This window comes from Eucalyptus grandis, chromosome 7 (genome assembly GCF_016545825.1).
Source record: "Eucalyptus grandis isolate ANBG69807.140 chromosome 7, ASM1654582v1, whole genome shotgun sequence".
NCBI classification, from domain to species: Eukaryota; Viridiplantae; Streptophyta; class Magnoliopsida; order Myrtales; family Myrtaceae; genus Eucalyptus; species Eucalyptus grandis.
This window is the reverse complement of record NC_052618.1, coordinates 18,909,034-18,933,787: the sequence shown is the minus strand read 5'-3', so window position 1 is coordinate 18,933,787 and position 24,754 is coordinate 18,909,034. Positions and strand designations below refer to the sequence as shown.

At 38.8% G+C, this 24,754-nt stretch overlaps 3 protein-coding genes across 3 annotated transcripts; 2 read left to right on the top strand and 1 right to left on the bottom strand.

The window, feature by feature from the left end:
* Positions 1-663: 663 nt before the first annotated feature.
* On the top strand, positions 664-1,569 carry LOC104452885 (2-carboxy-1,4-naphthoquinone phytyltransferase, chloroplastic-like). Its single transcript, XM_039316709.1, has 3 exons — positions 664-843; positions 979-1,044; positions 1,200-1,569. Exons 1-3 carry the CDS (start codon positions 712-714, stop codon positions 1,332-1,334), a joined length of 333 nt encoding a protein of 110 aa, XP_039172643.1. The 5' UTR covers positions 664-711; the 3' UTR covers positions 1,335-1,569.
* Positions 1,570-1,998: 429 nt separating this feature from the next.
* On the bottom strand, positions 1,999-2,821 carry LOC120295943 (acetyl-CoA-benzylalcohol acetyltransferase-like). Its single transcript, XM_039317566.1, has 2 exons — positions 2,286-2,821; positions 1,999-2,197 (listed from the first exon to the last, which is right to left on the bottom strand). The coding sequence occupies exons 1-2, from the start codon at positions 2,819-2,821 to the stop codon at positions 1,999-2,001; spliced, it is 735 nt and encodes a 244-aa protein (XP_039173500.1).
* Positions 2,822-8,540: 5,719 nt separating this feature from the next.
* LOC104455150 (protein DMR6-LIKE OXYGENASE 2-like) lies at positions 8,541-24,754 on the top strand. Its single transcript, XM_039317565.1, has 5 exons — positions 8,541-8,822; positions 9,804-10,039; positions 11,098-11,425; positions 11,804-11,932; positions 24,503-24,754. The coding sequence occupies exons 1-5, from the start codon at positions 8,541-8,543 to the stop codon at positions 24,620-24,622; spliced, it is 1,095 nt and encodes a 364-aa protein (XP_039173499.1). The 3' UTR covers positions 24,623-24,754.

Below are 24,754 nucleotides of genomic sequence, written 5' to 3'. Positions count from 1 at the left end.
TTACGTGCAATGCTGTTACTGGCTTGTGCTATCATCTGTGGTTATATATATCAGGTAGGTAGTGTGAAGTGTTCTTATAAACTTGTACTTTGTTTAGTTGGAGTGCTCAAGCATCTGAGCCGATCTTTTGAGCTTCAAAGTATAAGATTGATGTTCAAAGGGCACAACTTCGTATTTAAAGATTGATCACATCTTGATCCATCTTGGAGACTGTTCTTTCACATTTACCCAAAATTGTCTCATCTGCAGTGTCCACCATTTCGATTAAGCTACCATGGACTTGGAGAGCCCTTGTGCTTTGCAGCATTTGGACCTTTTGCTACTACGGGCTTTTACTGGTTAATGGGCAACAACAGGTAATTATACTTGATTTTCGTCCCAAAATCTGCTGCTCCACTATCATGACATGTGCCCTTTTATGTTTTTCATTTGACAGTAGCGTGAACTGTCTTCCCTTAACTGGGACTGTTCTGTGCGCATCTCTCCTTGTTGGCTTCACAACCTCTTTAATACTCTTCTGCAGTCATTTTCATCAGGTACTTTCGACTTGATCCACATTTTCTTGAAATTCTCGGGTTCACAACTTAAGACTCACTGTCAGTCATTTTATCTTTTCAGGTGGAAGAAGATACGACAGTCGGGAAAATATCCCCTCTGGTGACTTAGTTGTCCCTTGTAGTATGAGGTTTGGTGAAACAAATTCAAACATTAATGCTGCAATTTCATGTGCAGGTTAGGCTTGGCACAGAGAAAGGTTCATCTGTTGTGAAAGTGGCAGTCACAGCACTCTATTCTCTTCTATTAACTTTCGGTCTCAGCAGAGATCTTCCCTCTAGTTGCATTGTGAGTGTCTTGTTGACTGCATATTTCCTAAATCTCTTAGTATCTCGTCCTCAAGGATATGTTGAAATAATCTGTGTTTTCCTAAATCTCTTACTCTGTTGTACTTATTTGCATCTTGACGACAATCTACTCCAGATACTGTGCCTTCTGACCTTACCTATGGGAAATCGGGTCGTTAGCTTTGTGGACGAGAATCATGAGGTAAGCAGAGAACATCGCAGAAGCTGAGTTTTTTTTTTTTTTTTTTTTGTTGAGGGCAGGTTATTAACTTTGTCGAATATATATTTTGTGCTTCGTTTACATATTTAAGTAGTAGAGTAATGATGTTCCTTTTTCTTCAAAATGTCATCGTGAAGGACAAGAGATCAATTTTCATGGCAAAGTATTATTGCGTGAGGTTACATGCTTTGTTCGGAGCTTCATTAGCTGCTGGATTGGTGATAGCTAAATTTGTCTCCAAGAGATATATTCCAAGGTTGATCTTAGCCTAAGTTCTCGACCTCGCCTCATGCATCAAGGACTTGATGAGGTACGAGCTTCCATGCGGAAAGTGACGAAGTACTTGGTTGGGCGCTTGGTTGGATTACCACCATGCGTCAATGTTGCCAAGAAAAGGCCACAATTTTGCAATCTGTTTGTAGTTGTATTAAAGTGTGGGCTTGCCTTTCTCTGCTAGATGAGCAGACTTAGGTACTAGTTCTGTTTACATTGATGTATACAAAAAGGGAACCCATTTATACATTATTCTTAGTTATAATGTGTCATATTAAGTTATCTTATGCATGATTATCGATTAAGTCATCACCATGTGAGCATGATTGTCGAAATCAATGAAATAATTTGGATTAAACTCCTTGTGTATCATATAACTTGATGGAAGATAAATGCTTGCTTGACAAAAGATGATGGTAATTTTCAACTGCCCAAATTGAAATCAATAGACTATTCAAATGAATATTCAGAACACATGTTGAAAGCTCACAAATCATAAATTGATGCCGACATAACAGGACATGATAGGGTTTCAAAGAAGGATCATCTTTCCAATTGTTATGCGAACCCAGAGTGTTCAAAATTCAGAAAATGAGCAGAGTATGATAGAATGAAAATGAAAAGCAAATTAGTAGGCAAAACGCACTTTTATTAAGAACATTTCTAGGAAGTACAATCCACAATGTCAGGATCTTGTTTGAAGAGAGCCATCTCATCTTGGTTTAGAGTAATCCAAGCATCAATTCCACCATCAACTGGACTATCCACAAGACCAACCGACCTCAGAGGAGGGCTTGAGTTGCTCACCATGTCTGGCTTCCCCCACCCAAAATCACTGTCGTAGAGCGGGAATCTACACCAGCTATCGATTAGAATCACGTCTGCTCCATCTCTGCCTAATACACTCACCAATTCCCTGAACGAATCTGCCACCACCGAGCACAACACACCAGCGTCTGCTATCGGCGTACTTCAATTTGGCATTCCTATGCGCGTTGCCTAGCTGATTCAGTATTCCATTGAAAGAGGGCTCTGTCTCTTCTACAGCAAGTGGAGTGGTGATTTGAGCAAAGAAGTTGCCGCACGCGTTCATCGGCGTCTTTAATTGTACTCTTTCACGCAAGTTGATAGCTGTGGAACACACAAAAGGCCTCAGCAGGCCTTTTGTCACGCGATCAACGGTGATAAGAGCCTTACATATCAGCGCAGACACGATTTCCACCCGTGACCTTTGGCTGTTATTAGCTATTGAATCCGATGAGTCGGAAGCATCGGAAGCGGCTTTCATTCTCGACAGGGCTTGGCCGCTGAATTTGAGTCTAGCCAGTGCGAATTTTTTTCTGAAGGGGAGTGTGGGCCATTGTATGAGTGCGGGTTCTTTCACCGGGAATAGAGATGGCAGCTCGAAATTTGGCGGGACTACTTCCTGGATTCCGCTCCGGCATGCTGTGGCCCACGAGTTCATGAACATGGCCATGGTGTACATGTCGCCTATCTTGTGAGAAAAGCGCAGGCTAATCGCTAATCCGCCACAATTGAAGCTGTTCACTTGAACTACGACCAGTGGATTGTTTGCTGCTGGCGGCGGAATTTCGACAAGCTGTTAAGAAGGTCATGGTCAAGATCTCCTGGAGGAGCTGATCTAGAGTGCCATCCACTTTGGCTTGGATAACTTCCGCTCCTTGGTCGTTGCAGTCGATGAAGAGCTCTTCTTCGACGTACCGACCGGCTAGAGGGTAAAAGAGGGCTAGTGTTTCCGAAAGCGACTCCTCCAAGCGGTGAAGCCTCTGAAGCGTATGGATCTCGTGCGTACTTTCGCGAGCTCGATAGTAGTAAATGATGCCGGCATGTTCAGAAAATAAAGGTCGTCAATGAAGGACAGGCCGAGCTTTCGACTTTGATTCGGCGTCGGAGCAGATGGCTCGACCGGTTTCTTGGACTGTACTTCGACCTTCATGTTTGATACACTGTCAGATCGCTTCGGTACCCGTTTAGGTATTTCAACGGATCTTCTTCATGCACACCTCGAGGTTATGAGCCAGAAAAGAAGAGAACACAAAGTCTGAGTTTATTGCGGAGGAAATGTGTAATTCTCACTGACCTTCATTACCGGCTGTGCCGACATCTTTCGGTGCAGAGGCATCAAAATGACGTAAAGGTCCTGTAAACCCCAAGAGCCGATTCATCTCCTGCTGTTGACTTTTGTGGGTGATTCTAACTCAGATAATTTGCACGTGATTCGTGAGACTCGAACAAGCAATGAAATCATACAAAAATAAAAGAAAATTAATCAAGCTAATCGAATTTGAAAAAAAAAAAAATTGAATCCAGATCACATAGTTCTAAAATGTAAATTTGTGTCTCCAACAGCAATTTTGGATGATATTCTATTTATTGAAATATTAGTCTTGGGCTTAACTTGGACCCTATATCTTCTTATTGGCAAAGCACTCCTCATTTCAATAATGAGAAGCCTTTACCTAAAGCTGCTTTTTAAATGAGTCAATCTCATCTACGGTGCCAAAAAGAAGACAAACCTAGAAAAGAGAACGACACATCCCTGGTTAAAGCCTACCTGAATAGAACCCCAAAATCACAATCACAATAAAAAATCATAGTAAAGTCCGGCAAATGTGCCGAGAAGAGCGTCTTTCCATTGAAATCAAAGCTCTTACGTTGTCCTTATTAAAAAAAAAAAAAATGGTTGATATTACGAAAAATCTTGAATTGATACATTTATGATAAATTTAATTCAAATTAATTCTATGACCATCAAAAATCAGGAACTAGTACATCTATGACAAATGTACTCAAAACTAATTTTTTTACAATAAAAATTCCAAACGATATACTTATAACAATTATACCATCTATTAACTACCGTTAAGTCTTTTCGTTAAATTTGCTGACATAGATGACATGTTATGGTGATGTGGCAAGTCCACGTGGAAATCCATAAAGTTAATGTCACAAGAAATCCTAAATTTGTCATAGGTATATTATTAAATTTGTCATATGAATATCATTAAATTTGTCATAGATGTGTCAATTTAGAATTTTTCGTGATATTTATCCTATGGATTTCCATGTGGACCACAACACGTCACCATGCATCACTTGAGTCAGTAAATTTAATGATTAAATTTGATAGAAGTTAATAGAAGGTAAATTTATTCTTAGTGTATTAATATAGGATTTTTATGGTCAAAATATTAATTTGGAATAAATTTGTCAAAAAGAATACTAAATTTTTATTTTTCATGATATTAACTCAAAATAAAAGAAGATAAATTTAAAAATATTGATTATTAATTTAAAATAAGCCTTGACTTTTCATGTATTGTCTTTTAAAGACGCTCAGTCGAGTGTTTGCTAGCTGTGGCGAGCGCAATCGTGGCATTTGATGTCAGAAATGCACCTTCAGACCAAGCCCAGCGTCTTCGCATCAGTCTCTACCCTACGCTATGGTTTAAATTAGCAAAATCTATTTTGCTATTTCCAGCTCTACGCGAGGTCTTCTTCGAAACTTGTATGTTGTGATTGTCTCTGGCAATTGCCCTTTTGGCAAGATAAAAAGTCCATTTCATTTTCACCGAAAGCTCTGATTTCTCTTCAAAGTAACATCGACACGGACATACAATGTGTAACATGACACGGCATTTCTCAAAAAATAAAGAATCTCGACATTTTGGACACGCATATTAAATGTATATTCTTTATATATACACAATAAATTGTCATTTTTATAATTATTTCAATCAAATTAATTTGATTCAAATTCACAAAAAAAAAATAATAATAAAAAAAGCCTAAAATGAATTTACACTAAAAATTGTGAGTCATGTTAAGTGAAAGTTAGAGAAAAGAGAAGATTAAGTTTTCTTCTTTCCCCTTTATTATTTTTATTTTTTTAGATATTTACATTTTAACCCCTTATTATTGAAAATTTTTAAAATTGGCTCCATACGTGTTAAAATTCTAGACTTGCATATCGGGAGAGTTGACCATCTATTGGATTTTCTAACATCTATTAATTGCATGTCGAAGCATGTTGGACACGACACGAAAATTCTTGAAAAGTGTTGGTGCTTCCTAGTCTCTCTCCTTCTCCTTCTCTTTGAATGCCAGGGGGTCTAACTCCAAATTTATTGGACTGAAGGGATTCCATTAATGTCTATTATTCTCAATAAATGGTGATAGAGGGTGAGTCTTTATATCTAAGCATTATTTTTTTTTTTCTTTTCACAGTGAGTCGTATTTTGGTTCTTGACATGTCCATGGTCTTGGGATTTTGGTGATGGAAACAAAACTTTTCACTGGAATATTTAATTATCAACAGTTGAGTTTTAGTACTAGAGATCAAACAATTTAGAACCTTAGCAAAGACCCAAATCGCCAAATCATGAGGAAGAAAGAGGAGTTCAGTTTAGACTATGGTGCTCATTAACCTAACCTGAGTTAGGCCTTAACTAAGCAGTTATCAATTCTTTAGTCATAGAAATGGATGCTTTTCTGCATTATTGTTTCTTCATTGGACCAATCACCATCATCAGTGTACATGTCTCCATCCTTTCCTCCACAACTAATCGATAGACACTGCTGAGTTACCCATCATTTCATCCTTTGCCATCGCAAATGATCCTTTCATCATTTTCCACCACTAATATATTAGTCCAAATGCATCTTTCATCCTTTCTTCCACCATTAACGGACAAACATTGATGAGGTACTAATCTTAGGTTTTCTCCTCGCGCAGGTCAATGAAATCATAATTAAAATATAGAAGCAACATTATAATTAAGCTAATTGTTTGATGAGAATTTCAATTGTAATTGGTGAAACTACAATAAGAATTATCAGATCATAACTTCTAAGGAAATTAAACTTTCTCCGTTATTTATTAACATTCTAAACATGTTTGCTTTCTTAAATACCACCACTCTTTAAATAAAAAAATTAATATATAAACAATTGTGAGCTGTTAACATCCAAATTTTAACGATCCGTTTAATCATTTACTAATTGCATCTAAAATTATGAATAAATTTTTAGCCTTTGAGCAAAATAATTTTCATTAAATTGCAAAGCATATAGATATTATGAGTATTGGCATTAATAGCAATAGAATCTACTAAAATTTAGTTAAAAAGAAAGAGAAAAAAGAAAAAGAAAATAAAGAAAATAATTTTTTTAAAAACTGAACCAGGCCGGCTTGACCTGGCACGCTAAGGCTCGGCCCACATACCAGCTGGCCTCCTTCCTTTTCCTTCCCCCTGCTTGGGCCCGACCCTTTCTTTTCTCTATTCCTTTTCTCGGCCCAAGCTTCCTCTTGGCCCAGCTCCTTTTCTTTTCTTTCCTTTTCTCGAGTGTTGGCAAGCCTTATTGTCTGTTGTGGTGTCAACTGTAGGCGTGGAGTCGAGCTTTAATCGGCTTGATTTTCCTCTTTCTATTCTTGTATAGCGGGTGTTCGATGAAATGCCTATGTGAATTTCATTGTCCGTCTTCTTTGTTCATGTTCAAGTCCAAGTGAACGTGTGGCGTTCACTAGGTTTTCTGGGGGCCAATCCTGTCCGGCGTTTTTGCGGCCATTCGTGGTGTCGTTTTGTCTCGGCCTCTCTTTATGTCATCATTTTTGGTGTCTGGCCGGGAGTGGGGCTCTCGACCGGAGGAGTTGAGCCGACCTAGCAGTGGCGACTCGGGCGGGTGTCGAGTAGTGGTTGTGTCGTGGCCGGGCGCGTGGTTGGACGTGGCCGAGGCCGAGCAGAGTCTTGGCCGAACTTTGGGAGTTGAGGAGAAAGGTTCATCAGTTGTGAAAGTGGCAGTCACAGCACTCTGCTCTCTGCTCTCTTCTACTAGCTTTCAGTCTCAATAGAGATCTTCCTTCATTTTAGAATAGCCGACAGTGGTTCACATAACATAATTATATATTTAATCACACTTTCTTTTAACATAGAAAATGCCACATGAACTCACTAATAGGACTTTCTTAGGAACATAGACCAAATGCAGGTCGCGTTATTTACGCTAGATTGGGCATGTGATGCCCATTAACGTTTGTCAAGTTTCTCCATATTATTATAGATAAATAATATGTAAACTTTTGGATCTTACATTGAAATTGCAGAATCATATTTTTGCTTCACATTAAGTGTATTCTACTCTCTCATTTCATTATTGGCTAACAAAGTAATATCTTGAACATAGGGAACCATTGACCATTTAATTAATATTGGGTGACAACTTTTTTTTTAGTATAGCGCGCCTTCATTTAATAACAGAATAGCTAGCAGTGGCCCACATAACATAATTATATATTTAATCACACTTTCTTCTAACATAGAAAATGCCACATGAAAAATAAAATGACTCACTAATAGGACTTTCCTAGGAACATAGACCAGATGCAAGTCGCGTTATTTACGCTAGATTGGGCATGTGATGCCCATTAAAGTTTGTCAAGTTTCTCCATATTATTATAGATAAATAATATGTAAACTTTCGGATCTTACATTGAAATTGCAATATCGTATTTTTGCTTCACGTTAAGTGTATTCTACTCTCTCATTTCATTATTGGCTAACAAATTAATATCGTGAACATAGGGAACCATTGACCATTTAATTAAATATTGGGTGACAACTTTTTGAGTACGGCACGTCTTCATTTAATAACAGAATAGCTGGCGGTGGCCAACATAATATAATTATATATTTAATCACACTTTCTTCTAACATAGAAAATGCCACATGAAAAATAAAATGACTCAGTATTAGGACTTTTACGCTAGATTGGGCTTGTGATGCCCATTAACATTTGTCAAGTTTCTCCATATTATTATAGATAAATAATATGTAAACTTTGGATCTTATATTGAAATTGTAGTATCATATTTTTTCCTTCACGTTAAGTGTATTCTATTCTCTCATTTCATTATTGGCTAATAAATTAATATCGTGAACATAGGGAACATAGGTGACAATTTTTTGAGTATGGTGAAACGAATAATCCGAACAAGAGACGTGGAAGGAGGATCTTGGAAATCTGGGAACAGCTTGATTCCATAACCCAAGTATTGACACTGTATAAAACGACCGACTCTTGATGTCCACGAGCCACAAGCTAAGTTGATGAGAGCAAAGTTTAGATATAGAACAGACCAAAAAAGAGGTTAGAGATAGAGAAGAAGAGAGTCAGCTTCGCCTCAAATGGATACCGTCTCCCCAGTAGCACCACCACATCAAGAAGCTAGTTCTCCTCAGCTCAAAATAACCAGTGCTAAGACTCTAGCTGAATCTACCAACCTCACTTCCATTCCCTCCCACTACGCCTTCACCACCCCGACTTCTGGTGATCAAGCCGTTCATCCCGACCACGATGACTCCATCCCCGTCATCGACTTCTCTCTCCTCTCCTCGAGTAATCCCGATCAACGGTGTAAAGCCGTCTCGGATCTTGCCAAGGCTTGTGAAGACTGGGGCATCTTCATGGTACGCATGTTCCTAGCTTGTTCATTATCTGCTTCATAGTAATTTTCTTTATTTAGATTTTGTGGCGAGCATCCGAAGCAAACAGTTGGTATCTTCGCTGGTCAAACTTGTTTATAATACTCAAAAAAAGGCTAGGAAAAATATAAAGTCTGGGACACTTGGACCGCGTTTGGCAACTGGCCAAATAATGAAAATTTCTATTATTTTGTTTCCGTAAGTAGATTTGGAATAGAAATCTGTTTGGTAAAATTTTTGTTTCCGAAAACAAATTTCTATTTTTTTGTTCTCGGAAGTAGATTTGGAACATAATTGAGAAGTAGAAAAAAGTAAATTCTTTGTTTCCGGGAACAATTCCTTTTTTTAAAAAAAGGAGGAAGAAGGTAGCCAGTGGCTGAGCTCCTTTTTTTTCTTAAAAAAATTGATTTTAAATTTAGTTTAATTATTTTTTATATTAAAATTTGAATTGTGCTAAAACGATGTCGCTTTTGTGTTTCTTTGCTGAGTCGGTCGGGCAAGCCACGTAAGCGAGCAAAATTAATAAAAAATCGTCACGTAAGATTTTCAGTGGGGTTCATCGGATGTGACACTTAAGTATCCCATTTTTTTTTAAAAGGCACTTAAGTGTTACTTTTTTAACTTTCGACACTTAAATGTCTTCTTATGTCAAGTTTTGGCACTTTGGATATTTTTTTTGCCAAAAAATATAAATTGAATTGGCTGATTCAACCCATGATTGTTCATTCATGCCGGAGCTAAACAGAAATAATGATAAACTATTCTCCTGACATAGCATGCATGAGATTGGGCGCTGCACGTAAATCAAACCAGGCAGCTTTTGTCTTTTTAAATCTATCTTTTGTAATTGGCATAAAAGCTGGAGTCATTCCTCGTCATCAGTATGACATAAACTCTTTATACATGATCCGACAGTGTGTTGTTCGCTATGTATTGATGATAGCCTTTGGTTGTATATGTGAGTAGTTGATCAACCACGGAGTGCCCAAGAGTCAAATGAAGGCGACGGTCGACGCGCTGATGGGATTTTTCGATCTGACAGAGGAGGAGAAGAATGAGTTCCAAGGGAAGCACCTGTTGGATCCCATAATATACGGGACGAGCTTCAGAGCTTCGGTCGACAAAGTGTTCCTCTGGAGAGATTTTCTGAAGATGATGGTGTATCCAAAGTTTCACTGCCCTCCCGAGCCAGAAGGCATGAGGTATCCACTCTCTCCCTCCCTCTGTCGGTTTTGCGTGCAAGTTCTCAGTTTGCATATACGTACTGAAATTTCTGTTTTCTTAATACCATTTGTCTATTTATTTATTTATTTATTGTGGGTGAGTGATCATTAGGTTACAAATAGTGGTAATAACAACTATATTTCCTTACTGTAGCTTTAACGCTAAAGTCCAAGAAGCAGCAGAACCTTTCCCTTGGGGACAATTTTTGGCAATCGAGTATAGAATGAAATTACAGAATCTTGAGGGATCGAAAAATTCAAGAGTACGTATGTGGGTAGAGCAAAATAAGTTGTTACTCTGCGCACCGTATCATGCTAAAATAATGTTCAGAATTATCAATCTTTGACTTGGTACTTCGGAGTTATCAATGCATCCAGATCTTAGTGCACAGTAAAAGATTGCATCGAGATCTTAGTGCACATTGTAATATTATCGGGTACATCAGAAAAAGAAGACATGATGAGGAACTTGAACAAATTCTTCTTGGTAACACAAGATTCCGAATCTTCAACTTGACTAATTCCAATCTCTGTCCGTGAATAAGACTGTCCACTTGGGTGGCAGACTTGAGTTCTGAAGTTACCTATGTACAACATGACGTGATTTGGATACCAGAGTTGCCATATCTACAGGAAGCACTTGACCACTCAATCAATCATGTGGGATCTGAACTTGAACAGCTTCAACCCATCTGATGCGCCAGCTCTTCAGCATCTTGGGTTCCGGTTTGTTAGTTTTGTACTGTAGATCTATATTTACCTAGAAATCCGGTAGTCTTGAAATATAGCAATGGAAAGTACGCAGTTCTTTTGTTAGGATACCATTATTTTGGATCATCTTGATGTCAAACAAGAACAATTTTGTACGCCTAAAAAAAAAAAAAGAAAGCGAAGTGCGGATTCCATTTGATGGGGCAAAATAATTGGTAATACCCCAGATAAAAGATAAGAGTGATAGAAACCTGTGAAATTCCTAAAGATGAAAAAAACTCCACCATGGCATTTCCTCTGATAAATGTGAGCAATGTTTGTTGCAGTGAAGTTTTAGCTGAGTACACGGGGAAGCTCCGGAAATTAGCCAGGGAGTTGCTCAAGGGTGTATCGGAGAGCCTAGGACTTGGACCAGGCTATATCGACGAGGCAATGAACATAGATTCAAGCCTTCAGATATTAGCAGCGAATCTGTATCCGCCGTGCCCACAGCCAGAACTTGCTGTGGGCCTACCCTCGCACTCAGACATTGGCCTGTTGACCATCCTCATGCAGAATGATATTGGCGGCCTCCAAGTGCACCATGGCGGGAAGTGGGTCAAAGTTGATCCCATTCCGAATGCCTTTGTGGTCAACACCGCTGATCAGCTCGAGGTAAATCTACAGAAATCCACGTTTTACCTTTCTAATCTCCCTTATCTGTCTTGCAAGAGAGGTCCAATTAATTTCAAATCTTGGTGTGTACTGTGTGCCTTGGTTTATGAAAGGTAAATTGCGATACATAGAACTATAGATGTAGATACAGTGTAGGTATTTATAGAAGGAAAATTGTCATAACATAGAAATGCGGAAACTACAGTTGTCTTAAAAATTTGCTGAAATGTACTCTATCGTCTTTGTTTCTTTAACCGGATATTAATCAGCAAAAAGGTTGATACGAATCTCTGTGATTTACTCTGGTTTAGCCATTGAACGGATGAAGCTCATTGCAAATACTATTTTTTTTTTCTTGACACTTTTCAACTGTGCAAGATTATGAGCAATGGGAAATACAAGAGCGCTTTGCGTCGAGCTGTCGTGAACAACAAGACTACAAGGATATCGATCCCTTTTTCCACTGGACCGTCACTCGACACTGTAGTTGTGCCGGCAGAGCAGCTGGTGGATGGCAAGCACAACCAAGCCACAGACATCTCGATGAATTACAAGGAGTACATGGAATTTAAACAAAGCACGGTACTCCATAAAGGGTTGTGCCCGAATCAGGTAAAGATATGATTTTGTGCAGCCTACTGTTGTGTTGTATTATGTTAAAAAGGGATGTGATTGTCTACTGCTTCTAGTCTATTTGGACTCCTCGGAGAGCAACCTTATGGAACGTTTAATATTATGTGACGCATGCTGCGAGAACCGTACAATGCTGATGGATGTAAGCTGAATATTTCTGAGATGTATCTTCCTGGCATAATAATTGGAAGTGAGAACTGCATAATCTCTGATTAAACACCGTAAGATGATGGTCGGTCAGCATGACCATGCAAATTTGCCTGTCTAGATTTTCACGGAAATGGCCACTTAATTGGGTGAAAAATATCGAGTACTTGCCACAACTCGAAGAACTTGTTTCGAATATAATCTCCTCGAAAAAAATAATAATCTTTTTTTTTTTTTCTTTTGGTCTGAAATAATGACCTGTTTAGGCGGAGACAATGCGATGACCCCTAGCATCCTTGCCACAGAGGCATAGAATATTTCACAGTTTCTTTGAGAGGAATGAATGAGCGTGTGCCCTTATAACGAATGATGGAGTGGTCCATTTATAGGCTCTAAAGGCCAGCTCAAATTAGAATAAGAGAGGTTGTGATAGAAATTTGAAGGCTAATGTGTACAATATAAATCAACTGTCAAGGTCAAAATGAACATAAGACGGACGGTGAGCATTAGATACGGTGGTAAATCAAAATAGGAAGATAAGATTGCAGTTTGATCCAATGGTATGTGAACATGGGGAGAGTCAGGTAACCGAAAGCAACCGCTAGATTAATTGACAACCAAGCAATCAAATCTTATCAACAACGTGCAGCATGGTAGAGGAAAATCCCACTATATGGCCTGCCACCTAAGGACTTGATTGAGCATGCGACAGTTCGCGATATCATCTATAGGAAGGCTATGTGATTTGCACGTGAGAAAAGCATGTGCACGGTACATGACCTCCTATGCTATGCGCTTATTCTGGTGCGTGATGGTTCATGGAGATGCAATGGAATAGCCGTGCGAATGGCACATGATCTTGGCAGGTAATTGGCACATGATCGAGTCATGTGTGAGGCGTGTGACCCTTGACATGTGAGATGCCTATGTGGCCATGAATTTCAAGGCGTGTGGATGCCCAGGATCTTGTCACGTTGTGACATGCAATGCTACTTATTTGTTATTGTCGCAACCCAACCTCAGTGCCCCTCCAATCTTGGCGAGTGAACAAGTGTAAAGGTAGGGTTTAGAGATGGTTAACCATAGGAGTTCCCTCACAACATATAACTTTAAGGATGTCATCATCTCATCCTTTGGGATCGATGCCATGAAGTCACTTGATCATGATCATGAGCTCTTCCACGCTTGCACCTTGCGTGAGAGCAGGATTAGTCGTGACTCTACCTTGACGCCTGGACATATCTTGATTGACAGTAAGGTCAAAAGGAAACTGCACATCTTGATCAATGGTTTTGAACATGATAGCTCTCTCATAGTACACTATTCCAAAAGATGTCATCACCTCATCTTTAGGGATCAACCGCATGAGTATATTAAATCATGATCGCGAACCTTTCCCAAAGGCTTATAGCTCTCATGACAGTTTATTTATTATCTATGAGTTGTTTAAGACAACCTAGGTAACATTTAGGAGTCGCCACTAGCCTTATTTTGGTGGTCGGCTAGAATATCCAATTGAGAGCTAGGCATGATTCATAGATACATACACAACTAGAGATCTAAGATTCGAAGACTTGAGTTATGCTAATATCACTATTAGCATCCTTTTGGTATCTATTAGTCAACGTGCTATCTAAAGTGTTCATACATTTCTTTTTTACATTTTTGTGTAAAGTTTAAGAAAGAAGTGATCATGCATGGATGATTCTTTCATGCCATTCTAATATATTCTAATTACTAAGAAAGTGAAAAGGCAAATCAACCAAGTAATTGAAATTGTAGTGCAAGTAAACACCCAACGGTAACACAAGAGTACAATGCAAAGAGTCTACACAATTCTAAGAAAGACAAAAAGGACACTTGCAACTCGTCTGGTGTTTATGCAATGCCGAAAAAACAACTCGAGACATATGTTGGGGAATGAATATTACAAATGAGATGTCAGATTGGACATCGTTCATTCATCATCTTCAAGTTTTCAAGATTGCAATTTCCATGGGCTTATCCTAATTCTAGTCTAATGCTAGAACTAAATTGAAAATTCAAAAGGATGTTTTATGTATACGATACAAACAATAAACAAAACTTCCAAGACATTAAAAGAGAACACTGATCAATCATAAATGGCCTCAGATTTGGCCTTTGAATTTCACACAACCTGTCTAGGACGCCTACCCGATTCATTTTAATGTGAGTTATAGCTATTAGCCATCATTTGTGTTCGTCCATAGTGGGTAATACTAAAAGTCCATAACGCAGGTTTTAAGTGTAATCCCAAAGTAATCTCATGTGATCATGCATCGCATCTAAATCATAAATCTAAAAGATCACATGCGAAGCATGCATGAAAGCATGCATGCAGGTCATACGGCCTTGTTTCTCAATCAAGGCAAGGAAATAAGTGAAACTAGTGGGGGTTTACTTATTCAAACACATATGCCATCAAACATGCTCATGCAATGAATATATTCATGACAAGCAAGAATCGATATGTAATTCATGTGGTGCCCAAACATATATTGTAGACAATCGACAAGCGAAGACATCGTTTCAAAAGGATTTGATGAAAAGATAACATAATTTCATCAAATCAAGGAACATGTATAGCCATCAAGGCAAGTTTGGGTGCATCGAGGGCACAAGTGATCAAGCTTTGTAGATGTTCTAAATGTGAACTATTATTTCTATGAAGATCATGTCAAATCTTAACTTGAGAGAAATATCAAATAGGGACATGACTTTATCAAATCAAAAATCATGTCTAGTCATTAAAGTGAGCTCGGGTGCATTAAGAGCACAACTAGTCACCCGTCTCAGACGTCCTACGCGTGAATCAAGAACTTAATGAGATCATATCAAATTATAGTTCGAAAAATGTCAAGGAACTTTTCCTATGGGCATCACATGAACTATCAAAACTTGGAATGATTTTGAAATCATGTTAGGAAATCAGAATTTTGGAACATCCTACAACTTTCGGATGAATGGTAGAAATATCAAATCACATTTTTATTTTGTAAAATTTACAGTGACAAAGTAAAGCATATCACAATCAATTCTCAAGAAGACATCAAGACCCAATTCATCTCACATGATTATATTAAAATTCACAAACAAAAGCATGTCAATCAGCCAAAACAAAGACCATAGAAACAGGGCATTGATGTGAAATCTATAAATGCACGATCAATGACTATCTAAGTCAATAATTTTTATGGCAAGTAAATCAACATGTGAGGAACAAGTTTCATGAGGTAGTATCTCCAAGTTCCTAACACATGATTTTATAAAAATCATAGAAACAGATAGGTCGATCAGGGATAAAACAGGACAGGAGTAAGACCTGAGTCCTAAGGCTACTCGACCCTGTCTAATGATGCTAAAAAATTCTTAATTTTTTATAAGTGATAGACATGGATGTTATGGACAACTTTCATTAAGGACTTAGCCTTAAGATCAGCAAGCATAAAATCATACAAAATTGGCAAATAGTCGGACTCACAGAGACATAGCAGTATTTCAGGTCAGGACAAATTCTAGATTTCAAAGGTCAAATTTGAAAAAAAAAATGGGAAAAAAGGACAAATAGTGGGAAAATTGGACAAACTAGGCATTGTGAATAAGCTTAAGGTGTCCTTTACGAGTTCTTGGAAGGTGGCAAGTTGTCACGACCCGATCTCGCCGCCCTCGATCCCTCACCACGAGGAGAGGAATGGGGGAAATGTCAGATTTATGGGTACAATCACGAGGGTTCTCTCACGGCTTATGTTCCGAAAGACGTCATCACTTCATCTTTCAGGTCAAACCTCTCGTGAGTTCCTTTCACGAGATTGCGAGTTCTCCCAAACTTGTACCCCGTGTGATAGTGAAGTGTCACAATCCATACTCACACATGTGACATATTTCAAGAGAGGAAGTCGGATGTGAATATTAGATTTAAGGATACCTTTACCATGGTAGCTCTCTTGATAGTACCCATCACCCATAAGAATGACATCACTTCATCCTTTGGGTAACTGCCACATCGAGTATGCTAAACCATGGTGATTTTCATCAAAACTCATACCCCACGCGAAGGTTCATTTATATGGTCTAGTTGTTTATGACAACCTAAAAATAAAATGGGAGTTGCCACTAGCCTCATTCAGGAGTCGACTAGAAAACCCTATCGAGAGTCGGGAGTATTCCCTCGATTCGTACGCAACCAAATATCTAGGTTCAAGAACTTGAGTTACACTAATATTTCTATCAATGCCATTTCGGTACCTAAACAGTATGTTGTGTTTACCTAACGTGTCCATGCATTTCTTTTTACATTTTTAGGATTGTTAGTCCTAAACTAAGCAATCGTGTGTGATTGGTCATTTTCATACTACTTTATTTCTAGAAAACAAGAAAGAAAAATAATCAATGGAATTGAAATTACGATACAATAAGTAAACAATCAAGGAAAGTAGTAAATCTACCATGCAATCCTTGAAGATATAAAAGAGAAGCACAATTGAAAAAGATAAGACGAAGAGAGAAAACCCACAAGTCATCGGGCTTTATACAACAAATGAAACCCGAGACATGTCAGGAAAATGAATATTACATGGTAATGGTCGGAATGGACATTGACCTCCATAGTCTTCACACTTTCTCCATCTTCAAGATCCTAATCTAAACATAATCTAGAAATCTATAACTATGTATATACAATAGAAAGAAATAAGCATACACATAAAAATAATTAAAAACATGACATCATGTCAATATCAATCACTTAAAAAAAGTTCAATGTGAAAATTAGATTTTTTTGAGGCCTCGAGGTCGGCCTTTGTCTTTCATACGTAGGTCCTACTAAGGCACCTACTCAATCCATTTTTTGTGATTTATAACCATTATTGACTAATTGTGTTATTATATGGCCAATAACACTTATAAGTCTCTTAGCCAAGTGATTTATGTGATCCCAGGGTTTTCCCTTGATATCATGTATCGACCAAATTATACATCTAAAAGTCACATGTATTGTAGAAATTAAACATGCATGCAGGTCTTTTGGACCTTGTTTCTCAACCAATCAAACAAGATTGTGAACCGTCGAGGAGTCACTTATTACCAAAGGCATGCGCCAATGACAAATACATACACTTCTAAATGTATGACATAATTGTATGCATGGAGGTATATGTGATGTCTCAAAGACATCTTTTGAAATCATCCACAGAAAAATTTTGAGACAAAGTGATGTCTCGATTATGAAAGGCATTCAATTGCCAAGGCTAGTTCGGGGCTCACATAAATGCACTCATAAGTATCGCGAGCATTTTGAATATAATTCAAACCGCTACTTTCACGATATCAAATCAGGATTTTAAAAAGATTTGAAAATATTTAGGATTAAAGAATATTTAGGCTATGGACATTCAATTGCTAAGGCTAGCACGGGGCTCGCATTAATGCATTCACAAGCATCACAAGCATTTTGAATATGATCCAAACCACAATTTATCCTTAAGCCAAATCGAGCTTTGGAAAAGAACTTCTTATAAATTGTTTTTGGGAAACATCACATGTACCAAAGTATTTTTTTTTTTTTTTTTACAAATGCAATTTGGAAAGGCCAATTATTTAACAACAAAAATCAAAGCTTTTAGAACAACTTCTATGAGGTTGACATGGCCTAATTTCATGCGCAAACTAGCCTAAAAGGTATGACTAAACAAACACAATCGAAGATTCACGTCATGAAATTCTTTGATCAAGCAGAATGTTATAGCAAACTTGAATAATGCCCATCAATAATCTAGTTATGGCAAAATTCTCTAATATATAGGATATAATATATATATATATATATATATATATATATATATATATATATATATATATATATATAAGCCGTGTAGAAAGTTTTTATGAGCTACACATGATTTTACAAAAATTAGACAACAAATAATAGCATGTCAAAAAGTTGTCAAAACAGCAAGACACTCAATTAATATCAAAAGGATTTGTCCTATCAAAACAAATGTAAAAATCACCAAATTTTCATACAATATAGCCAATATGTTGACAAACAATTTTTTTGCGAGGCTAAGTATGGATTCATAATACAAAAAATGGAACAAAAATATCAAAGGTCTATCCAAATAGGGGTTAGAATAGGGGTCTGAATTTGATCTCATGTCCAGATTCTAATATAGCTTTGAAAAAATGGAAAATGGTCCAAACGATGAGCGATTTACGTGAAATTAGTGGCATTGGAAACCTCTAAGTGTGCCTTATAGGGGTGTGCATGGTCCAGGCGGGCAATTCCCAACCTAGAACCGGGAACCGCCTACTAAAGACCAGTTCCGAAAAATTGGAATCAGGATCCACCCGTTTATTGTATGGATCCACCCGGGAACCGGACTGCCAGTCCGGTCCAATTCTCGGGTGGATCCATGCAACCGATCTTGACGCGAAATAATTTTGGTTTTCAACATAGAACGGTCACAAAACAATTTTCCGCGGCTGTGGCGGGTGGCGGCTGACGCGAGGTGTGACATCCAGATTTTTCGAGTCCTAATTTCGACTAGATAAGTAGGGCCATTTTCATCGAAAATTTCAGAGGACCGTTCTTGAATTCGAAATCGGGATGCAAGTTAGATTATATGACGGGAAAAGTCATGAAATGACATGAGGATCTTTGATGGATTTATTTTTAGCTTCAATGAAATTTTGTTTGTTGAGAAGTGAACCAATTTAAGTAAAATTGAAGAGGGAAAAATAAAGAAATTCGTATGCCACCTCTACCCCCACATTTTGGCCTATCTAAAGCTTCTAGAAGGGGCATCTTTGGCAAGGAAAATGAAGTGGAAGACAGCTGGTGGCTGACATAAGAGAGAGAGAGAGAAAAGAAAGAGAAATTGGTTTTCTCTTCTTCTTCTTCTCTCCTCCTCCGTCGACGAACCCCCTTTCTTCCTCTTCTCTTTGGTTGCTCGGCACCATGGAAGCCGAAGAAGCCGAAGAAGCTCCGCCCGTCGCCGCTTCTCGTCGCCGTCGTTGCCCACCGAAGCCGGAGCTACCGCCGCTGCTCCACGGTCGTCCGCGCGCCCTCTGCCCTCTCTCCTTCCTCTGGTTCGATCAGAACCGACCAGCAGGGACAGAAGCAACGATCGGCGTTGCTTGAAGGAGCTACAGTCGCGCCGCACGCCGCCTCGCCGCCACACGTCGTTCCCGGCCCGCGTCGCCTCGCCGTTCGCCGTCCCGTGCTCCGCCTGCCTCGGCTTCTCCCTCGCTCAGCCCTCTGTTTCAGCGAAGCTTCAGATCTGGTGGAGCTCCGCCGGAGCTGTCCACCCATCCTCCGGCCACCGTGAAGCCTCGCCTTGGTTCGGTTCGACCCCTCCGTCCATTTCCGACCCAACCAAGCTTCGGATCCGCCTTCCTTCGCCCTTAATCAGCCGCGCACAGAGAGTGCAGAAAATGGGTTTCCAGCTGGTTCGAGCTCGTTTTGGGCCGTTTCCCGGCCCCGAACCCGAGGCCCGCTTTGGGAACAATCGTTCCTCGCGTCGCCGCCGTCGGATTGATCCGATTTGCGCGCGATTTGGTGAGTAATCTCACTAATCCTGAATTAGTTGGCTAATTATGCTTTAGGTTGGTTTAGTTTTAATTAATTATGTTTAGGTTGTTAGATTAGAATTAATTAGCAATTATTAGTCAATTGTGATGCAATTTAGATAAATTGATTGCGTAATTAGCAAGTAGACGTGGTCTACTATTTATTGAAGGCATCTCGGGAATTTTCGGACCCCTAATTGAGCTTCAATTTGGTGATTCGGGCCTAAGTGAGATTTTTGGCATTTAAATATTAATTATCGGAATTAAATTAAATAATTATTTATTTTCCGAAAATTTGAAGGAGATGGTTTGGAACCGGAATATTATGCTGATGATCGTGGCGAAGTCCGTTTATTTGATCGGACTTTATTTTAAGCTAAATTGAATTTTTAATATTAATTAATTTTCGAAATTAATTAAATAATTATTTATTTCCTGAAAATTCAACTGGGATGGCCCGTGACAGAAAATTATGTTGATGACCGTGGTGAAGTCCGTTTATTTAATCGGGCTTTATTTTGAGCTAAATTGAGTTTTTAATATTAATTATTTAATTCTAGAAATTAATTAATTATTTATTTATTTTTCGGAAATTAAGTTTGAGATGACCGATGACCGGAATTTCATGCTGATGGTCATGGTGTGGTTCGTTTATTTATTCGAGGCTTAATTTGTGAGAAATTGATTTATTAGTGATTTTAGGATTTATTCCTAAATTGAATAATCTTTGGTTATTACTTGAAGAATAACCGGGCATCGGTTGATAATGCCAATATATTGAAAAAGTTGCCGAGTGGGGCCGTGATGCCACTACATGCCGAGTGGGGCCGTGATACCACTACATATAGCATCCGAGTGGGGCCGTGATACCACTACATATAGCATTGCCGAGTGGGGCCGTGATGCCACTACATGCCGAGTGGGGCCGTGATACCACTACATATAGCATTGCCGAGTGGGGCCGTGATGCCACTACATGCCGAGTGGGGCCGTGATGCCACTACATATAGCATTGCCGAGTGGGCCGTGATGCCACTACATATGATATTGCCGAGTGGGGCCGTGATGCCACTAAATCTAAGAAAATTGCTTGGTGGGGCCATGATTACCACCTATAATTAAGTTGTGTCCTAAGGACCGTGATTCATAATTGGGATTTGAATTGGAATAGTTGAAATGACCGGAAGTGGTCTTGTTGATATGTAATCGACTAGGTCGATTGATCATTGCTTGATCTGATGTTGTGAATGGGCAGATTGATTGGAAATGACCATGAGATGGTGATTGACTTGTAATCGACTAGGTCGATTGATCGATTATTCGATCTGAGTGTGACTTGATGTGATTCATTGCCTTGGTTGGATGTTGTGAATTGAATGATTGAATGGAGGTGATCATGAATGGTCTTCCTGGCATATAATCGACTAGGTCGATTTGATCGATGCTTCGATAAGTGATCTGATTGCTTGGGTGCCTATTATGAATTGTACTAACTTGCGGGTGGGATATGAGGCCAAGGTACGTCTTCGCCCTATGCGTGTATAGGCGGCCTATAGTATAATAGTTTACTAATTGGGCTTAGTGGGGTAGAACTCGGCCGAGACGTAGTCTCATCCCGTTTGGGGAAAAACATTTCGGGACCCCGTTGAGGAGCCGAGGAGGAATCGAGAAGGAGAACTCGGAGGTGAAACCCGAGTAGAAGGACTTTTTGGAAGAAGAAGATAATACCGAGAGAGATTTTGAGTATGACTGAAGGGATTGAGATTTCATCTTCTTTTGTGAACTCCAATTGATGTGAATAGTTATGAAGTTCTTTAGTGGATGTCATGTACAAAAGTTTGGTTATAAATTTCAATATGAAAAATATGACCTTTTCTATCCCATCGTTTTATTGTCGGGGATTTTAAGCGCTTCCGCATGTGCTAAAAATGAAAGGGTCGGCGATACATTGTGTCGGGGATATCGCATTATAAAATCGACCAAGTGAGACGGATGTGCGTGCTCGAGGATCGGGCGTGACACGAGGGGCGAACGGCGGTGGCGAAGGAGCGGCGGCGGCAGTGTTGATGCTCGGGGAGGAATCGAAATGGCGATAGGATTAGGAGGAACCGAGGAAGAGACAAAGAGAGAGAGAACCGAAGACGAAAGGAGTGAGGAGATGAAGATCTAATCTAGGGTTTATTTTAGTAAATTTTTTTTTAAATATTAAAAAGGTTTCGGTCTGGTTCGGGTGGGCGGATCCGCCCATGGAACCAGGAATCGGACCGGTTCCCTCAAGAACCGCCGGTTCCGAGCGGTTCCAGTCCGGTTCCGGGCGGTCCAGGCGGTTCCCGGGTATTTTGCACACCCCTAGTGCCTTATAACTTCTTAGAAGGGCTCGAGTCCAAACTAGATCAATTAGATGCTCTAAGATCAAAATCTCTAAAGGTGCATATGTTAGAAAACAAATATACATTAATAAATCTCAAAATCATTTAAGTAATGCGCAAATGGCATGAAAAAATTGCATGCGACATAGAATTGGATGTGACAAACAATTAAGGTGATCATCTAACCCTAAGTCGGCATGAGAAAATGTCATACAATTCGATGACGGTAAGAAATGATTCAAGATTCATAATGAAATGCTTGAGGGTTTTTAGGTAAACATGCGCTCTTACGTCACATATTAATCATGCAAAATGACACTCAAATGGAATGACATGAACATGTACTCAAACCTTGTAACATGTAGTTTAAGTGTCAAGAAGACATTATCGCAAAATTTAGTTTCTAAATGTCTCAAACAAGCATGGTAAGATACATACATGACAAGATTTCATTTTAGAATTAACTTCATAGAACATGCATGATTTCAGCCATCTCAAGGCATGCAAAAATCTTACAAAGAATTTTACATACAGAATATGCAATGATGAACGCTTCTCATTAAGAGTTAAAAACCCAAATGTGATCGCATGAATCGTAGCAAAAATGACAAAACATAGAAGAATATTTAAATTATGTACTATTGCAGCACATTTTCACATTAACTCAAGACTTTGCAAAGCATGCATCAATTGTATGTATATTAACTTTCATGGAGGATTTAAGACCAAACAAACTCATTTGTGGACTCAATTTTACCAAAACACAATTCGGATCAATGCATGGCATACTATCCTATGTTCAGATCTAAGCAATTTTGACCTAGTTAAATATGTCTAAAAATTTCGAAAAAATACAAACATACTCTACACTAATATGAGAAACTTTCATGAAGAAAAGTTATTCTAGAACTCAACATAAAAATTTGTACAAAAATGGAAAAATCAAAGATCAACACGGAATAGACTAACCTAGGCTTGGATCTGAATAGATTTGACCTAGTTAAACAGATCTAAAATCACTAAAAAATTACAGAACATGCAAAAGACGATTTAAAACAAAACTCATGAAGGCAAGATTATCCAAAAATTATCATAGAAGGTTACACAAAAATAGTAAAATCTCATTTCGGAATAAGAACATAACCAAAATTCTCTTAAACTACTGCATAATCGCTCATTGTTGGAGGTGTCTTTTGAGCATCAAATGACACTCACTTTAGGCATAAGACCTATGGTTTCAAAGCTTGAGATGTATATTATCTAAGCTAAGAGGACTCGAGTTGAAACGAGGTCGTTTAGGACCTTGTTTTGGCCAAAACAGTAGGTCATTCCTAGAATTACAAAATTGCATATTTCACCTAAATCAACCACAATCATTCAAGTTCATTGTCAAAGAACACTCAATTGCAGCCAATCATCATCTAAATCCATCATCTAGCATCTAATTATCATTTATTTACTTAATATTGAACCTAGCCTTGACTGGCTAATCCAGCCTCACTTTACGGGATTCGAGACTGAGAAATTACATTTTTATCGTGATTTGGTTAATCAATTGAAGTTTTCGTCAAAACTTCGATCAAACCTCCACAAACCGCCAAAGACTAGATCTGGACAGTAAGGAACAGCTTCGAAAGGTGGCTGAACCACTTACAATGAGGGAAAATAGAATCTGTCCAAAACTAGATCGGTTTGGATGACGCCGGAGTAGGTCAAGTCACCGATGCTCTTCCGATGACCGATCAATGAGGACCAAACCGCAAATAGGTGATTGACAAGCTTGAGGACAGATCGGAGCAGGAGCACCGCCAGCAGGGGGCTAGAATTGAAGGCGATGGCTTTGCCAGAGAAGATTCGGTCGAACCAACGAAGAAAGCACAACCTTAGTATCGACACTAAACAATGATCGACTCTTGATATCCACAAGCCACAAGCTAAGTTGATGAGAGCAAAGTTCAGATATAGAGTAACCAAAAAATAGAGTTTAGAGATAGGTATTTATGGAAGGGACATTGCTATTATACATAGAACTATACTACATTCAGTCGTCTTAGAAATTTGCTGAAACGTATTTTATTGTCTTTGTTTCTTTAACCGGATATTAAGCAGTAAAAGGGTGATACGAATCCCTATGATTTACTCTTGTTTCTCCCATTGAACAGATCAAGCTTATCGCAACTTTTTTTTATTTTCTCCACACTTTTCAATTGTGCAAGATTATGAGCAGCGGGAAATACAGAGCGTTCTGCATCGAGTTGCTGTGAACAGCAAGGCTACAAGGATATCAATCCCTTTTTCTACCGGACTATCAGCTGACACTGTCGTCATGCCAGAGGAGCAGCTGGTGGATCGCAAGCCCGACCAAGCCAAGTACATCTTGATGAATTACAAGGACTACCTGGAATTCAAACAGAGCAAAGTACTTGATGGGAAATCGTGGGTGAATCAAGTAAAGATATGATTTTGTGCAGCTTACTGTTATGCTGTATTATTTTAAAAAGACGTGTGATTGTCTACTGCTTCTAGAAAGTTTGGACTCTTTGGAAAGCAACCTCATGGAACGTTTAATATTATGTGATGCAAGGTGCAAGAA

Coding starts and splice junctions, on each gene's coding strand:
- LOC104452885 (XM_039316709.1), top strand. CDS start 712: ATGCTGCAATTTCATGTGCAGGTTAGGCTTGGCACAGAGAAAGGTTCA. Junction 844..978: donor ATCTTCCCTCTAGTTGCATT/GTGAGTGTCTTG, acceptor AATCTACTCCAG/ATACTGTGCCTTCTGACCTT. Junction 1,045..1,199: donor TTGTGGACGAGAATCATGAG/GTAAGCAGAGAA, acceptor GTCATCGTGAAG/GACAAGAGATCAATTTTCAT.
- LOC120295943 (XM_039317566.1), bottom strand. CDS start 2,821: ATGTACACCATGGCCATGTTCATGAACTCGTGGGCCACAGCATGCCGG. Junction 2,198..2,285: donor TACGCCGATAGCAGACGCTG/GTGTGTTGTGCT, acceptor TCTAATCGATAG/CTGGTGTAGATTCCCGCTCT.
- LOC104455150 (XM_039317565.1), top strand. CDS start 8,541: ATGGATACCGTCTCCCCAGTAGCACCACCACATCAAGAAGCTAGTTCT. Junction 10,040..11,097: donor CCCGAGCCAGAAGGCATGAG/GTATCCACTCTC, acceptor TGTTTGTTGCAG/TGAAGTTTTAGCTGAGTACA. Junction 11,933..24,502: donor TTGTGCCGGCAGAGCAGCTG/GTGGATGGCAAG, acceptor CCAGAGGAGCAG/CTGGTGGATCGCAAGCCCGA.